Source organism: Chrysochloris asiatica, unplaced genomic scaffold (genome assembly GCF_000296735.1).
Source record: "Chrysochloris asiatica unplaced genomic scaffold, ChrAsi1.0 scaffold00037, whole genome shotgun sequence".
Classification (NCBI taxonomy): Eukaryota; Metazoa; Chordata; class Mammalia; order Afrosoricida; family Chrysochloridae; genus Chrysochloris; species Chrysochloris asiatica.
Genome location: NW_006408555.1, coordinates 3481248 through 3499159, shown reverse-complemented (window position 1 = coordinate 3499159; position 17912 = coordinate 3481248). Strand labels below are relative to the sequence as shown.

The 17912-nt window shown below is 49.9% G+C and overlaps 2 protein-coding genes across 3 annotated transcripts in view; one reads left to right on the top strand and one right to left on the bottom strand.

Moving 5' to 3' along the window:
• The window catches only part of EMC8 (ER membrane protein complex subunit 8), a 17271-nt gene extending 15360 nt beyond the window's left edge, over positions 1–1911 (bottom strand). For both annotated transcript variants that reach the window (XM_006860123.1, XM_006860124.1), the window contains exon 1: positions 1462–1911. In XM_006860123.1, the coding sequence (XP_006860185.1) occupies positions 1462–1692 (231 nt within the window). In that variant the 5' untranslated portion in view covers positions 1693–1911. The remainder of the gene's footprint in view (positions 1–1461) is intronic.
• A 1473-nt stretch (positions 1912–3384) lies between these two features.
• LOC102828762 lies at positions 3385–11639 on the top strand. The gene is made up of 4 exons (XM_006860122.1): positions 3385–3457; positions 7998–8165; positions 10696–10827; positions 11503–11639. The coding sequence occupies exons 1-4, from the start codon at positions 3385–3387 to the stop codon at positions 11637–11639; spliced, it is 510 nt and encodes a 169-aa protein (XP_006860184.1).
• Positions 11640–17912: the final 6273 nt, after the last annotated feature.

Here is a 17912-nt window from a genome sequence, read left to right as displayed (position 1 = left end):
ATGATGGCGAACTGGACTGCAAGGTTGGCTGTTCAAGTGTACCAGCCACTCCTTGGAAACTCTATATGGGGTTGCTAAGAGTCAAAACGGACTCAAAGGCATTTAACAACAACCTTTACTAGGAAGCCCTGGGGGTAAGTGGGCACCACCAGCTGCTCGGTGGTAGAAAGCTGTAGCAGTTGGCTTCTGTAAAGGAAGCTTTGGAAGCCCTAAGGGGCAGTTCTATGCTGTCTCAAAGGGTCACTATGTGTTGATTAGAGTTTTTAGGAACCTTTTACCAAATGAAGTTCTAAGAACAAAACTAAGTACAATAGGAAACAAAACCACACGACCCTTGAATTCTAACAGGTAGACAAAGATGTGCTCAGTAACCTTGTTAACTGTTGTCGCCACCCTGTACAGGATCTCCGAGGAGCGGCTGGTGAGGTTTAACTGCCGACCCTGCAGTTCAGCGCATTAACCCGCAGTGCCACAACAGGGCGTATTTCTGGATTAGGAATTTGTACAGATGTTGTAATTCGGTGATCATAAAGAAGCTGGAATTAGAGAAAGGACATCAACCTATGATCTTTCAAAAATGGACCTCCCCTATGACTGAGCATCACAGTGGGGGGTGGGGGTGGTCTAAGTGGTAGGGTTTCCGAGGAGCAGCTGGTGAGCTTGAACCGCCGACCTTGCAGTGAAACGGCTTTGCATTCTGGTGCATGAACCTACAGCGCCACCCCAAGGCTCCAGCATCACAGTTAAACCTTCAAAATCAACGACCTGAGTTCAGGCAGGTGGTCAGAGGCTACAGGTAAGGTTGTAACAAGTCACCGGAATTGAGAGAGGGTGCTTTTTCGACCTTGGTCACAATACCGCAAAAACGATCGCCTAAAACTCCATCAGCAACCACCTTGGATGGCTGTGAAATGCTTGCCTCCCGGTGTCACCCGGTGTCAGCCAGTGCCTGCTAGCACACGCCGGACGGCGCCGGGAGGAGCGGCTCCTGCGCTGCATCCCTGCAGCGGAAGCACCCAGGTGAAACCACTGACCCCGAACAAGTACATATTCTGCTTCCCAAACCAACACACGCAGAGGCGGGCCTGAAGGAGAGCGTTCCCAGCGTTCCGCACCGTTAGGGCGGCGGCGCCTCACCTGTCTTCCGCCCACGTACAAACGCTGCCTTCCGAGCTGCGCCCGAACCCCTGTTCTAAAAGTACTGACACCTAAAGAGCCCCAACGCCTGCACCCAACGTCCGATCAGGAAGACGCGGAAAAAACCAGCTTCCCGAAACTCGAAACCCCCAGCGAACACAAGGGGTATGGGTCACTCGTGGCCGGCCCAACGCGCCTCCAGACACCCGCGACGGCCCGTGCCGAGACCCCGGCGCCCTCCTGGGGCCGCGGAAACCCCGATCCAAGCCGAGGGGAGGGCCGGGGAATGTCTGAGGGCGGAAAGGCATCCTTTCCAGTGCTTACCAGAGTGAGGGCCACCTCCAGCATGGGGGTGAGGGCCAACGTGCCGTGGAAGAGGGGGATACAGTCCACGAAGAGGGTGTGGTGGGCTCCCGGGCCGCCCAGAGGGAGGTGCTCCTTACGTGGCTTCTGCTTTTCGGCCACCAGGAGTCCGTTGACAGCGCAGTGAGGGTACTTGGCGCCGTGCAGCACCATCTTGCAGTAGGCCTGGGTGGTCAGCTTCACCCCGGGCATGCTGAGCCCGGGCGGCCCCGGGAGGCCCTGGCCGCGCGGCTTAGGCCTGGACCCCGCTGCCAGGCCGCGCGGCACCTCAACGGAGAAGCAGGACTAGGAGGCGGCGACTCCTCGGCGCGGCCTCACAGCTGACGGAGGCCACCACAGGTCAGCCCTGTTCTGGCCTCGGGAACTCAAAAACCACCTTCCTTCTCCGAAAAGCTTGAAGCAGCTTACTCCCGATGTTCGCCGGAAAGCGGTCTGTCCAGCGTCTGCCGGAAAGCAACGCGGCCCAGCTTTTTACGACTCCCGCTGCGCTCGCCTGCTTCCGGTGCACAGTGACCTCCGCGCAGCCGGGCGCGAGGCGGAGTCTTTCTCTATCCCGTGGTGCTCCGCGGTACGGTCTCGTTCTCTTCCGGTCGCGAACACCCGGGGCGTAGAGGGCGGTCGCGGCGGGATAGCAGCTGGACTGCGGTGGCAGGTGAGAGGGAGTGTGGCCTGCGCCGCGCAGTGAGGCCAAGGGGAGTCGGGGGGTGAGGAGCCAGCGGACACCCGCGAGCTGCCGGGCGGCCCGGTGTCGAGCGGGAAGCGGCAGTTGGGCCGAGGAGCCCTGTGACATTGAGGCCCGCCCGCGAGGGCTTGGGGTTCTGAGGCCGCGGGATCAGGCCTTGGTGCCGCCCGGCGGCGCTCAGCCCGGCCTCTTCTGCCACGACGCGGCCCGAGACTGGCTTCGGGCCCTGACCTTGAGGTGCCCGCTGGCCGAGGTCGCGGGCCCGGTGTCTCCGCTGCAGGCTCAGCCCTCGGCTCTTCAAACGGTTTTGGCGCCGCCGCCCAGGTTTAACGGGGCTCCCGGGAGGTCTGCCCACGCGCGGACCAGGCCCGAGGAGAAAAAGAGCCAGCTCGGCCCTGACGTCCTGCGTCCGTTTGTTCTTCGTGGGGTCGTTCATCTGAGTGCGTCGTCCGCTGCCCGTTGAAGGGTCCAGCTTTAAAGGAGGCTTTCTACTTCGGTCAGAATGTAGCGCCTCTGAAGCCCGAGTCTGACAGGGTCTGGGCGCCCGGGGCACATCACCAGCGCTGGGGTGGGCTGGGTCATCATGGTCAGCGATGCACGGGAACTGGACGCCGTTTTTGCGTTACTCCCCTCGATTGCTCGGATGAGGTTTCCAACGAACCTTGTGTTGAATTTGAATGTCTGCCCTGCTCCCTGCGAACGAGCGAGCGAGCAAACCCCGCAGCCGGCGAGTTGATTCCGACTCATAGCGACCCCATAGGGTTTCCGAGGCTGCCTGCTTTTACATCGTTCGCCCACCTAGCTGTTCACAGCACTTGACCTCGCGCCACCGGCGCCTTTCAGTACGTGTGAGCTGTCGCTGTTTCCAAATGTTGGAGTCCATCCTGGAAGCTCAGGCTTTCTCCAAGCCTCATTTTACACTTCTCCTCGACTTTTTTTTAAAGGTTAATTTTCTGCTAAGTCTCTGATGCCTTGATTATGGCTTTTGGTTTATAAGGAAGTTGGCTAAAACTAAGCCTCATCCTGGTTTATCTTGTGAGTTCAGAGTTAGTGATAAAGAATGGATTGTTTATGATGGGAAGAAGCTGAAAAGCCAAAGAATTACATGTGCTTCCCAGAAGCATTGGGACAGAGAGAAGCCTCAGTTTCTGTTAGATATTTGCCCTCGTTCATGGAGAAGGCGTGTGTGTTTATTTTTCAGAATGTTGTCTACCAGGGTGTTGAGCCTCATCGGCAAGCGAGCCATTTCCACCTCCGCGTGTGTGCGAGCGCACGGTGAGTATAATTTTCTTAACTTTTAAATAAGCTGAACACATTTCGTTTTTGCTCTGTTACATATAAAGCCCTCTCTTGGGGTTCTGGATTTTCTAACAAAGTTGACTGAGCTACTGACCCTGGTGTTGAGAATTTGAAGTGGCTTGTAAAGATTTCAGTAGGGCATTGGTTCTGGATTCAGAAGTATTAGGAATCATGTTAAATATTTGCTTATACTGTTTTTTCTCCCAATTTCTTTTCTTACCAGTTTTTTCAGGTTCAGCTCAAGTTTTACCCCATTCAAAAGATTTTCTCCACCATGTTGTTAAATTCCATCAAATCACTTCTGACTCATACCAAGGCTGTAAATCATTGCAGAAGCCGAAATCCTCGTCTTTCTCCCACAGGGCAGCTGGTGGGCTCGAACAGCTGATCTTGGGGTTAGTGCTTAGTCCAGTACTTACCCTACAGAGACACCCTGCTCCCTTTCTTCACCATACCTGACCTTAGTGATCTTTTCCTGCCAGTTAACTTCCAAACCATTTGAATACGGTTTACATTGTAGGGACAGTGGAAGTGACGAAGGTGGACTTTATTGATGATGCTGGCTTTACATTTTCATTCTATCTTGGACAAGCTGCTTAATTTAGGAATCTCGTTTTTCACTTGAGATAGAAGGAAGCTTCAGAAAGTTAGTGGGTAAGCGGAATTGAAAGATACTGGAGTTTGTCCATGAATTCTTGGCAGCTGCCTCATGTATATAAAGAGCTTACTGTTGTGCATGGCACGTTTAGTTCTGCATCGATCAAGCACCTTCTTTGTACAACACACCTGTTGTTAGGCCTGAGAGTGAAAAGCATATGAGGTAGGAATGTTTGCCGCCTGGAGAGGAGGTATAGCAGCACCAGAGGGAAGTTTAGGAAAGAGGAGGAGGAGTAACTCTAGCCTCACAAGAAGACGGTTGTCCCAGGCAAAGGGAAAAGCAAGAGAATGAAAATGGAGTCAGCATGGGGGTGGCCTGGCCCTGGAAGGCTCGACCGCTATTCCCTGCGCCTGCTTTAAATGTGACCTCTCAGTTTATGGTCTTGGTCTTGAGTTGTGGTGGTCGTGGTTGAGTGCCTTCAACTCTTTCAACTCATAGTGACTCTGTCTATATAAGGCTTCCAAGGAGTGGCTGGTGGGCTTGAACTGCCGACCTTCAGGTTAGCAGTCAAGTGCTTAGTCTACAGCTGAAGGTACTATCTTATTCTTATTCCTTAAACTTCCCTGACAATTCTAGTAAGAGCGTCATTAAATTAGTTGTATCAGTCAATTGGAGTCTTGATGTGGCTCCATAGGATAAGCACTTGACCTCAAGGTTGATTTGAACTGCAAGGTTGGCAGTTTAAACTCACCAGCCATTCTTTGAAAACCCTATATTTTTGGGTTGCTATGAGTCAGAACCCACTCAACAGCACTTAACAACCACTAATAAATAAGTGGATAATAAAAAATGACTTGTTTATATGTTGAAAGAAATACTCCAATAAAAGCCTAGGAATTTAGTTAACAAAAAAGATTGATTTGTTTCTAATTTGGCCATATTAATATTTCCTTAGCCTTTTTGTTGTTGTTGATTTGAGGTATAATGTAGAGAATACAAAATTTACCTTTCCTTGGTCTGGTAGTTTGTGAATCTTGATCCACTTACTCAGTTGAGTAACTGCTCCCACAGTTGGAGCATAGAGCATCTCCATCATGCCCAGAACTTCCTTGTGCCCCTTTGTGATCATTCTAAACTCTTCTAGGAAGCCAGTTTAGTGTGGCATGATAGCCATGGATTATTCATTAGGCATTAGGTTTTCAGCAAGGAAAATAAAGCAAGTCATTTCCGCTCTTGAATGAAATCTCCGATGGCGTCTCATTGAGTAAAACCTACTTGGTCTTGTCTTCCTTTCTGCTTTCCTCATATAGTAATAAAAAAATTAATGCCTAAGACTGTCTCTCCTACTAGCTCACTACCACAGCACCCCAGCTGTATTTTGTTCCTCAGAGCTGTGGTTGACTGCTAATCTTTGCAGTCACTCACTATTGGTAGAAATGTTCTTTCAACCGTGAGCCATCTACCTCCCAAGATGCTCCCTGTCATATACCATCTGACACATGGTGTTTGCCTGTGCATCTGTGAGTCATCTGCTGCCTCGAGTGTATACTTCTTGAGGCCAGGAATCTTGCTTGTCCCACTCCAACACACAGTAGGCAGCCAAATGCGAGAAACTGCAGTCCACTGAGCACATCTCGTCCTTTGATTTTTAACTTACTGTACAGGTCATGCTTGAAAGTGCACACCTGTTCTCATGAAATCTTAGAACAGGAGCCCCCCTCGAAGTCACTGTAGCCTGAGTCTTTGTGCCGGGACTCATCTCATTGAGGGAGTGTGAGTTCACCAAGCTATATCAGTAGCTGCACACACTCCTCAGTGTGGAAGACCCTCAGAGGATCTCTCTTTTCCTGAAGGACCATTTGATGTGCTAGCTTTCACCCTGTGTTTGTTTGGAGACTAGACCTGAAGGAAGGCCCCTTGGCTGCCTTAAAACCATGGTTGACCAGCTCTGCTCTAGAAAATGCAACCACAGACATAGACCTCTCTCAGGTTATGGGAATTTACATCTAGTGTTTTTTTTTTTTTTTTTTTTTTTAATAGCAGCTTTATTGAGATGTACAATTTAGGGGTCCTAAATTATTCACAGAGCTGGGAACCATTGCGCCACAATCAGTGTTTGAACACTTTTAAAATCCTAGTTGATGTCTCTTTAATAACTGATGTGTTAGTTGAATGTCTGTAACAACTGAATGTTGTTCAGTGTCATTGAGTCAATTCTGACTCATAGTGACCCTGTATAGGGTTTCTGAGGAGCTGCTGGCGAGGTTGAACCATGACCTTTCGGTTCAAACCGACCTTGTAGTCCAGTACATTAACCCAAAGTCTCACACCAGGACGCCAAACTCTTTTAAGAGTCCCCTTTTTTGGCGAGGAGAGGCTGAACTTGATAACAGTATACAGCCATTCTTTATGCTATAGTCATCATTTTAATAGAATGGTGGTGGTGGCTGTGTGCCGTGGAGTTGGTTCCAACTCATAGCGACCCTGTATAGGGTTTCCGAGGCTATAAATCTTCACGGGAGCAGAAAGCCTCATCTTTCTTCTGAAGAACAGCTGATATTTTCGAGCTTCTGACCTTGAGGTTTGCAGCCTGATTCATAATTAATCCTAGCCATTTTTTCCTCACAGACTGGGGCATGAGCTTGGGTAGAGCTGGAAGTTCCTTAGCCACTTAACGTGGGTACACTCAGTGGCTAGAGAAATGATAGCTCTTTAAGGTTTTTCCCTATTAGCACAATTTGGGAGATTTAATAACAAGGGCTGTGTAGTAGAGGGGAAGCATTTTTCATTTTGCAGAACCTGTATTACCTTCCCTGAAGCTTGGGACACGGTGTTCTTGCATAGGTTGGAAAGAATTGAAGAAACAGCTCCAAGCAAGGGAGGAATACTATGTGAAGGGATAGGTCTGTCTTCTCTGCTGGCCGGCTCATCCCCTCTTGTTGACACATATGCACAACTTGGGGTTTCCTTTTCCAGGACTTTGTGTACTTACGTATGCATGTGAGTATGCCAGGGAGCTTAAAAAAAAACATGGAAAAGTGGAATTAAAACATGATGGGACTTTCCCATGAATTGTTTGAAGCCCCCTTGCTGTGTTTAATGTTTTTTGCTTCTGGAGTGGGTTTCCTGTACCTGGCTTCCTGGATTGCTTTGCTGATGGCCCCGGGTACTGGACCCGTGTACAGCACAGAGGCCAAGTAGGTACTTGGCCTGTATTTGTGGGATGAATGAGTAAGTGACTGCATGCCACAGTTTCTAAGGAGATGATGGGGTCCCCTCCCTCAGCCTCTATTGGATACAGACTGTCCCAGGTGCTTTTGTTGCGGCAGGGACCATTGTTTCACATGTTGGTTTTGAATCTTGTTGTTGTGAAGTGTTGTGGAATCAGTTCCGACTCATAATGACCCGGTATAAAGGTTTTGAGGAGTATCTAGTGGGTTTGAACCACTGACCTTGTGGTTAATAGTCCACTGTTTATCCTGCAGCACCACACTAGGACTCCCACTATGAATTGTGTATCTCAGTGTTCTTCCTCAATCAAAGGTCCTTCATTTAGTCCCAACTTGAGTCCAGGATAGGCAACCCATGTGAACGCTTTCGCTGGTGGGAAGTGTGCCAAGTCAGTAGAGCTGGGTCTGTGTTCCTTGACAATTAATGACTGGCAGCCTCTGTTTGCTGTGATAGGAAGAGCTTCCTGTGAATTGCCTACCCACCAACCTTGTTCTGCTCTCTAGGGCCCATACAGGCCAAGTCTGCTCCCTGTCCCTTTAGTCTGACAAAAGCAGCCACTGGCCCTGCAAGGGCTGAAGTTTGCAGTATTTGCACCCCCATGGGCTGGTTTCTGATTTTACAAGTACTGCCTTGTTTGTGACTCCCGGCCCACATGAATTCTACAATATCTGTTCACTTATCTTTTAGGAAGTGTCGTAAAGTCCGAAGACTATGCTCTCCCAGTCTATGTCGACCGGCGGGACTACCCTTTGCCTGATGTGGCTCACGTCAAGACCCTTTCTGCCCAGCAGAAGGCCCTGAAGGAGAAGGAGAAGGCTGCTTGGAGCACCCTTTCCATCGATGAGAAAATAGAATGTGGGTATTTATGGGGTGCAGTCTGTTAGACAGGAAAATCTCCGTTTTTCACTTGGCCCGTAGCATCTGCGGAGCTGGAAGGGAAGGACATCATGATCAGATGTTGTCTCTCACTCTCTCTCTCTCTCTCTTTCTCACACACACACACACACACACACACACACACACACACACACACACACACACAAGTTGGATCAGGTGTGTCCGGCAGCGTTTCTGAGGGGAGGCTGGGGTGTGGACTGGAGAGTAGCTGGCAACCAGGGGCCCCAGATTCTAGTCCTGGCTTAGTGTGACCTAGCTGGTGACCAGGTTAACAGATAATGACTGGGGATGACTGTGTAGGATGTATGTGGTCCACCCACAACACTGGCCTGGATTGGAAATGGTTGATTTCCTGTTGCTTTTAGGGGTAGGGAGAAAGCAAGTGCTTCTGAGGGGGAGGAAGAGGTTTTCATTAAGCTGGTTTATGGTTTCTTGGTGCATGTATGTGAGCTGAAGGCCCTTCCGCATTCTTCTCATATACAATTCATCGAGCTGTTTCTCTCTCAGCCTCAGTGGAGTCCTGGGGTGCTGCTGTAGGAGAAACACTGGATGGATAACCACACGGTCGGTGGTTCAAACCCACCATCCGCTTCTCAAAAACCCTATACAGGGTCACTATGAGTCGGAGTCAACTCAACAGCACTTAACAACGCCACCATCACCCTCGATAGGAGCTTAGGAGCCCTAGTGACTCTGTAGGATAAGCATGGGACTGTTAACCATAAGGTTCGCGGTTCAAACCCACCAAAGATGAGGCTTTCTGCTCCTGTTTCAGAAACCCTACACAGCGTTGTTATTAGTCTGAGCCGACTTATTGGTGGTACCTACCAACAGCAGTTCAGACAAACAACAAAAACCAGACCAAGTGCCATCAAGTCCGTTCTCACTTGGAGGGACTCTGTAGGGTTTCTGAGACTGTAAGCCTTTACGGGAGCAGTCAGCCTCATTATTGGAGTGGCTAATGGATTTGAACTGCTGACCTTGCGGTTAAAAGCCCAGTGCGTAACCATGGCTCTTTAGGAACTCATTGTTACCTAATGGCTGCTCTCTAGATGTGAGACTAAGAGACTACGTGCTTCAGTCTGTCCCACTGTTAAATCTGCCACCGCCATGTCAGAGACATTGAAGAAGAGAGCCCATCCAGATTTTACTGTAGATCATATAGGGAGGGACACATGGCCACACAGGATTCTTTGTTCTGTTGTCCCTTCTGGAAGTGAGGTTTGTTAGTTAGAATCCCCGCCACTGGAAAGCCTCTGGTTGAGGATGAACCGGGTCTGGGACCTGTTATGCAGCTGTGTTACATTGACTGAGGTTGTTACCTCTCCGGGCCTCAGCTCCTCCTGTCTGAAAGGTTAACTTGGGGCTTCTCCTGGCTCCACAGAGGTTTTGTCCTGAGCCCCTGACAGCTTGAGGCCTGTAGCTGTCATCACGGCTGCTGGTTTGATCTTCACCAAAATCCTCCTGTGAGCCAGCCTCCAGCTGTTTGGCTGACAACAGCCAGTCTCCTTGGCCTCAGCACGCCTGGGGAGGACACTTGGCTGCAGTGAGGGTCAGCCTAGGCTCCTGGGGCATGCAGTAACAGCTGACAACTGCAATGCGTGTGTACCGGGACTGTGCCTGGTTCTGTGCCCAAGCTCCACCCTCCTTATGTGCCCTTAGCAGGTGACCCTGGACCTTAGTAATCATCTCTGTAATAATTACAGTCCCTGCTACCTAGGACTTTTAGGAACAGGTTATGAAATGTTCTGCGGAGTGTGCTTCTGCAGAGATGCTGGTTGTGATTTGTTTTGTTAAAAGTACATTTTGCTGGGCATCACTAGGAAGTGTCTGGGAGGAGGGGAGAGTTTGTGTGTGTGTTGTGGACAGCACAGGGTTGGTGTGTTGTGTTCAGTGGCCCCATCTCTGCCTGCTGGCTGGATCCTCACCAAGGCCCTTTTCTCTGCACTTCCAGAGCTTCGTGCCCATGTGTGTGCACACTGAGGAGCAGGCCCTGGGGGCAGGATTGAATGTGTGGATGCAGCCTTTGGTTTGTTGCTGTGTTCTGGTTTGTATGTTGTCTGTTAGTGAAGGAGGATTAGCAGGCACCCATCACAGTGAAGGAGACATGAGAACAACATGAGTCGATGGGACTTCACACCATAACTTAAAGAAAAATTTCTAGTGTTTTTTTTCATCCAAAGCAAACCCACATGCTTCGTCGCCTCTCATTTACCTTTTGTGTGTATATGTGTGACAGAGCATCTATGAGACCATGTATGAAAAACCGTGACTACCCATGTGTGAGAGACCCTGTGTCTGAGTGGGTGTGAGGCCGTGTGTGTGAGACTGTGTGCCTGAGTGTGTCTGAAGCCCTGTGAGTGAGCGTGTGTGCACATGCACAAGCAGAGGATGCCCTCTGTGCTGTCCGCCACCTGTGCCCCGTTGCCCCCTGCTCACGTGAGCTGTGTGTCCCTACTGCCTGTGAACCGGCTCTCTTCTGTTCCAGTGTACCGCATTAAGTTCAATGAGAGCTTTGCGGAAATGAATCGAAGCACCAACGAGTGGAAAACAGTTGTGGGGTCTGCCCTGTTCTTCATCGGCTTCACGGCACTCATCCTGATCTGGGAGAAGTACTATGGTGAGTGGAGAAGAGGGAGCGGTGCCTCGAGAGAGGCTTCAGCTGGACCAGTTCCCTCTTCATGCTTGGTGCTGTGGCCTTCAGGCTGTGGACTCAGGTTTGCCAAAGTCCTTGGGGGGACAGGCTTGTAAGCTAGAGTCTGCTGACTTCCACTTCCCCGGCACATCCCAGCCAATAGCATTGATCGGCGAACCCAGTCACCACCCATGCTGGCTTAGGGACGGTGCCTCAGGAGACATTCATTCTGGCCTGTTACTAGACTGTGGCACAGACACCAGCATTCTGGGGCTTCTGACTCGGGGTTTCTAGGGCTCCATTTTCAGGGTTTTCTGTTGGGCACAGTGAGTGGCATTTCTCTCTCTGAGTAGTATAGTATAATTGTTTTGGTTTGAATGTGGTGGTGGTTAATAACATTTGGTCTCCCACGTTAGCTGTGGTGTAGTGGTCCTGCATGCGCCTTCCTATAGAGCAGGTGATCTGCTTTTGTTTTGTAAACAAGGAAGGGAGTGCCACATGTTGAGCTGTCACTGCCCAGAGTGGAGTACCTGGTGTGAGCGTTGGATGTGGCTGCTGGTTCTGGTGCTTGGCTGACCAGTGTCTGGGGAGACCTAGCTCATGGGCTTAGCTGCCATGGGTCCTGCCTTCTTCGCCTCACACCGTTGTTCCGCACTGCAGTGTACGGTCCCCTCCCACACACCTTCGAGGAGGACTGGGTGGCCAAGCAGACCAAGAGGATGCTGGACATGAAGGTCAGCCCCATCCAGGGGTTCTCTGCCAAGTGGGACTACGACAAGAACGAGTGGAAGAAATAAGATGTGTGTGAACCTCCATGCAACTGAGCTTATTTAACCAGTTACACAAAACAGTGATAATACAAATAAATTACCAGTTTACCTGAAATCCTGTGTGTCTCTTGTTTGAAATACAGTTGCATTCTCCCATGTAAGTGCCTTTACATAAATATCTGTTTATATGTTTTATAATGACAGAAAAATCGTATATTTGAAGTTGTGTAAAGGGCTATGTCAAAATTTAAAATACAAAACTTGTAATTGTTGGACCTGACGGGTTTTGACAAGAGATTGTCACAAAAGGGTAAGATTCTTCTATAGTAACCAAATAGTCAGAAATAAATGAAATGGAAAGAAATAGAGTTAAATAGATTTTTATACTGTTCGTGGGACACTTCCCACTGGCAAGGATTGGGTAGGCCCGAGCCCCATGGCTGAGGTCTGCATGAAGACTCTCCTCTCTTAGGCTGCTCTAATTTTAATCTCTTTGAAATCAGGGCCAGATGAGACATCATCCTGGGTCCACTAGCTCCCTGGCACTGGAGGCTCAGCCAGTCCTGGAATCAAAGCTGCAGGAGGGGAGCAGGAGATGAGGCAAGGTTGGGAGAGTGGCCCTTGAGAGGCCATCTGGAAGGAGAAGAAGCGGAGCCCTATGAAGGCTTCATAGGGCAGGTGCTAGGTAGCAGGAAGCTGAGCAGATGGCTTCCTGCTGCTGTAGAGATGGCCCTTGGTCTTTGGTTCTCCAAGGGCCCTGGGGAAGAAAGGAGATGCCTGGAGCTCTGGGGCCTGGAGTCCTGCTAGAAGCACGGGGACAGTGCTGCTTCCAGCACTTTGTTCCTGCTACCAGTCCCCAAGGTTAGTCTGCCCCTCCTTCCTGCCTGGCTCTTCTGCCTCATAACTGTCCATGGATCCCTGCAGTGGGCGCTGCAGTTCCTTCAGTCCCCAGAGGGCAGCGGAGCCTGGGAGGCCGAGTGACTTGGTTACAGCAAAGCTGGTAGGTGGTTTGAACTACAGGGTCATCTAGTGACTGCCAAGCTGCTTTAGCCTTAAATAGCTCCCAGCTCAGCCTCTGAGCCCGGGCTTCTGTGGAAGGATTTGGTCTTGGTAGCCCTCCCCTCTTACTGCTTGGGAACCTGCTCTCGAATTTGTTGAGACAATTGCCACTTGTACATCAGTCTCCCCAGTCCAGAGTGTGACTGCTCTGCTATTCTTCCTGGTGGGTGTGTGCCATTGATAAGCATATGCTGTTGTCATTTACTGTGAATTTGAGAAGGGGCCCAGCCTACTGTCCTTAATCCAGAGGTTACTTGACATTGATCATGTGTGTCATGGGGACACCATGGTGAACATGACAACTGGCCCCCTCGTAGGCTCACATTCTAGTGAGAGAGACTGGTGAGTCAAGAAAGCATAAGGCCACCTTCTCTTAAGGTTGGGAACAATCGGAGGGTGGTTTGAGAAGCCCTGGAGACTACGAAGTAGCCCTTCATGCAGGCTTTCCCGTGGCCCTGGGGGTGGCCTGTGAGAATTGTGGACATGGAGAAAAGCGGGGTTTGTTCAGGGAGCTGAGTAGGCCAATGGGTAGGCACTCTGAGGAGAAGTTGTATGGGGAGAGTGCAGCTGCTGGAGAAGCTGGGGACCCACAAGGTGAGCGGTGGGTGCAGTAATCCTTTGTTGACCCAGGGAACATACAGTGCTCGCTGACATTTTCCGCCCCAGTTTGGTGGGAAGTACCTATTCCAACTTTAGTGTGTGCTGCTGCTTGGTGGAGGAAGCTGAAGAAACGGGCCTCATTCCAGCAACTCCCAGCACCAGAAACCCCTTTGGACATATGCGTCCCACTAACTAGATCAAAATCTGTTTAGTTCCATTTCTTCCCATTTATTTCAAAATGCTTTTTATTGAAGAATACACATGATTTCAAAATATGAAATACTGATATCTTGAGAGGATTAAATGGAGTGATACTTTTTGCCAGTTAAACTTTTTACAGGGGTACAGCTTACTGAAGGAGCTCTGGTAGCGTAATGGTTATGAATCGGGCTGCAAGCTGCAAGGTCAGTAGTTCAAAACTACCTTCTGTTCCACGGGAGTGAGACGAGGCTTTCTGCTCCCGTGAAGATTTACAGCCTTGGAAACCCGGTACAGGCTTGCTATGAGTGGGAACCGACTCCACGGCATGTAACAACAGCTTGTTGACTTCAATTACAGTCCTTGGTTGTGCAGCTGTACCCCAACCAATGGCATTCTCCCATCACCGACAGTCCGTCCCCCTTGCCACAAATCAGTGTTGGTCTCTACAGTCACTGTTGACCTTCAAGACTTTCTTGCTTGAAGAGCAAGTGATGTTGTGAGAGGCGGTGGAGAGGAGGCTGGACTGGGAACCGTCTAGAGGTTACTGCAGAGGATAGGAGAGGGATGGTGGTGGTGGGCCCCGGCCAGGGCTGCAGGGTTAGTTACAAGAGTGGGTGATGGCGTCATTTATTGAGCTAGGAAAGGTGGGGGTTGGGATCTTTTTTTGTGGAGGGTGGGGAGGATACGGGTTTTATTTTAAATACGTTACGTTTGTCGTGTCAGGAAAGTCAAGTTCAGTGTGGACCCAGGAGCTCTCGGGTGACAGAAGTTAAATGTTGTGACGTGCCCTGCATAGGTTTGCTGAGGCTCTACATCTTTGCGGGAGCAGAAGGCTGATCTTTTTCTTGATGGCGCTTAACAAGTCCTGGTGGTGCAGTGGATTAATCACTGGGCTAATAACTGAAAGATTGACAGTTCAATCCTACCAGCCACTCTTCCTGAGAAAGATGAGGTTGTCTGCTCCCATAAAGATTTAGTCTCAGATCCCTTACTCTGGTGGGGTCTCTGAGTTGGGATTGACGCAGTGACTGTGGGTAGGTTTTTCTGGTTTTAACGTTGAGAGATTGGCGAATGAAAGATTCAGCACATGAGACTCACAACCAGAAACCGGCTTCACTGTGTATTTGCCTGTGGTGGAATCATGCCCCATTGGTCTTGGCTGGCTGTTTTCACTCACCTCATTCGGGTGTATGTATCAGTACTACATTCCTCTTTCTGGCTACCTCCTGGCTCACTGTTCAGACTTAACCACGTTGACCGTGTCTGCCCATCTGTACGGTCCACACTTGGGTTGCTTCATTTTGGCTGTGGTAAATAGTGCTGCCTGTGCACAAGTCTTCATGCGACCTACATTTTCATTGCTCTTAAGTAGATATTTAGGAATAGATGGTTGGGTCAGTTCATTTTATTTTTACTTTTTGAGGATGTGCCGGGCTGTTATCCACAGCAGCTCTACTATTTCACATTCCTACAGTGACACTGGGGGTGGGCACCTCTGTGAGAAGCTGGGCACAGGTAGGGGGCCGCATGGGGCCCCTCAACCCCACACAGTCCCGAGGCTCCTAGGGGGGATTTGTTGTGAGTGCTCCAAAACTGTCCCCAAGGGAGGTGTGGCTAACTTATGCTTCTGTGTCTGTCTTGACCCAGAACCACCGTGCCAACCCCAGAGAGAGGGTGAGGTGCCTTTAAAGGGCTGCCTTCAGCCTGCAAGGAGTCCTAGTGGCACAGTGGTTAAGCTATTGGCTGCTAACCAGGTCAGCAGTTCAAACCCACCGGGACACAGATGTGACCGTCTGCTTCCGTAAAGGTTGTTGCTGTTGTTAGGTCCTGTCCACTGACTTTTGACACAGAAATACCGCACAGCCGTCGCCATCCTCATATCAGTTACGTGAGCCCATGCTGTTGGCACTCTTATCAGTCCATCTCCTTGAGGGTCTTCCTCCTGAAGTACTAGAGATGAAATCTGGCCATCCTGGTTTCTAAGGAGCATTCTGGCTGTACTTCTTCCAACACAGATTTGTTTGTTGGAATTCTGTGGTACTTTTAATATTCTTCTCCAACACCATAATTTAAATGCGTCAATTCTATGATCGTCCTAATTCATTGTTCAACTTTTACATGTATAAGAGGCAATTGAAAATACAATGGCTTGGATCAGACATACCTTAGTCCTCAGATTGATATATTTGCTCAAGATTGCAGCCATGGAAACTATGGAGGAGTTCGACTCTTCCTCTTAGGGTCGCAATAAGTCGGAATTGACTTGACGGCAGTGAGTTTGCGTGTTACTTTTTGGTTTCTTTTCAGCCTGACTGAAGCTGTGGGATCCCATGCTATTGTTGTTGTGTGCTATTGAGTCGGTTCTGACCAATAGCAACCCTGTATAGGGTTTCCAAGGAGCAGCTGGTGAGCTTGAACCCCTGACCTTGTGGTTCAAACCGACATGGCAGTCCAGCGCATTAACCCACAGTGCCACCCAGATTGGCGTCCTCGGTGCTTGCACCCTCAGTCCTGGACAGCAGAGGGCGCTCCAAGGCCGAGCATCCTGCCACAGAGTTGATTCCAACTCAGAGCGAGCAGCATTGTAGAGGCATCCAGAAAAGGGTGCCCAGGCAGGAGTGAGCTGAGCTGATCCCTGGAGCTTTCTCCAGAGCAGAGGACAAGGCACAGTGACATGTTTCACACATCTTCCTCCTCCTGCATCGCATCTTCTCATAGCTGCAGCCAGGGGTTCTGGGCAGGCTTTTACTAACTCAGAGGCGTTGACTACAGTTGGATTGCCACTTCCCCGGCGCCCTTCCTCTGTCTTCCCGCAGAGCTCCCGTGGCACTATGCTCACCCTATGCTCTGCAGGCAGGACACCTTCCCCTCCGGGGATGCTATACAGGCTGTTACTGGCTTGGTTCAGTCCACGAGAGGAAAATGCACCATTTTTGAGGGTGACGTAGGCTCATATGGTGGAAAAATGTTCGTCATGAGCCATCAGCATGGAGTTTCTGGAATTCCTAACCTGACACGAAGAGCACCAGGGTACAGGGTGTCACTGACTGAGACAGAGTGTGTGTCACTGACTGAGACAGTGTGTGTGTCACTGCGGCCATACAGCATACAGGTGACGTGGGCACAGTCACAGGCTTGGTGACCTTCCCAAGGTCACACAGCCAGGAAGGTGGCTTCTGTCTCTTTCAGTCTGCCTGAGATGCTTGTGAACAGTCTCTACAGTGTTGGTACACAACAGATGTGCAGTGTAGATCAAATCAATGCACGGGTCCCAACCCGAAGAACGGGTCCATCCCTGAAGGCCTTCATAGTCAGCTTCCTTGTCTTTCCATCCTCTGCCCACATCAAAAGTCCACAGCAAAGTCAGCTCAGTCACTTGACCTGCACAAGAGTTCAAGTGCCCCCCCCTGCTAACTCAAAGGTTGGCCGTTGGAACTCACTCAGTGGCTCTTTGGGAGAAGAGGTCTGGCGATTGCGCCCGTAGAGGCAGCCTTGGACACCTGATGGGGCAGTTCTACTCTGTCACATGGTCACCATGAGTCAGAATTGACCCGGCAGTCTAACAACTGCAGCATGTCACAGGCGTTTCACAAGCAGTAGCCGTCTCTCTTGTTAGCAGTGCTTCTCTGCTGAGTGCCAGCATGTCTGCCCGAGTGTGTGCTACACATCTGCCCAAACACATCTGCAAGAGTGCATCCAAGTTTAGGGCCCTCTCTGCTCATGAGATGCCCGTGCAATGCCCGTGCAGTGTGTGTGCTTGAGGAATGACAGCAGTGGGTGTCCAGACTAACCAGCAGGCTGTCTCTGCACCAAATGTGGGCTTCTGGGCCTGGTCAGAGGGGTGAGGGTGGACGCATGCCTTTTAAATTTTATGAGTGTGTTTTCTTCTGTTGATTTAGAAAGTTGTTTATTTGGTACCAGAAAACATTTTCTGAGTGTAGTTTTCACTGTGAAGTGTCCACATTTTTAGATGAGGGTTCGGACTCAATGGCACTTAGCAACAACAACAACAACAAAAGCAAGGCTTGTGTTTGAACCCCTTCTTTCTGGTTCGACCCCCAGCTGAGAATTTCTGTCCCAGATGTACTGAATCAGAATCTCCATTTGAACACGATCTCTAGGAGATTCTTACATTTAAAATATAGATTCCAATTCAGTGTAGTTGGGGGGCAAAATGCAACTTCATTCTCAGCAGGGAATCGAGCCAGAATAAACAGGTTAAAAATCACCGTAATGTGGAGCTGGCTGTAATACCCAGAGGAAGCACTAGGTGGCACCAAGTCCTCATGCAGGTCTTGAAGTGGCTGGCATAGTCCTGTTGGGTGTGGGCGGCGTGGTTTCTTTTAAAAGCCTGTGTTTGTTTTGATCAAAGATTCTATAGAAGAATCCTGATCAAAAGGGGAAAGTGTAGAACAGAATTTGAAATTTTCACAGATTGCA

Excerpts from the sequence above, each read along its gene's own strand:
- LOC102828762 (XM_006860122.1), top strand. The coding sequence starts at position 3,385 with ATGTTGTCTACCAGGGTGTTGAGCCTCATCGGCAAGCGAGCCATTTCC. Across the intron at positions 8,166-10,695 it reads CATCGATGAGAAAATAGAAT|TGTACCGCATTAAGTTCAAT; the intron begins GTGGGTATTTAT and ends CTTCTGTTCCAG. Across the intron at positions 10,828-11,502 it reads GATCTGGGAGAAGTACTATG|TGTACGGTCCCCTCCCACAC; the intron begins GTGAGTGGAGAA and ends TCCGCACTGCAG.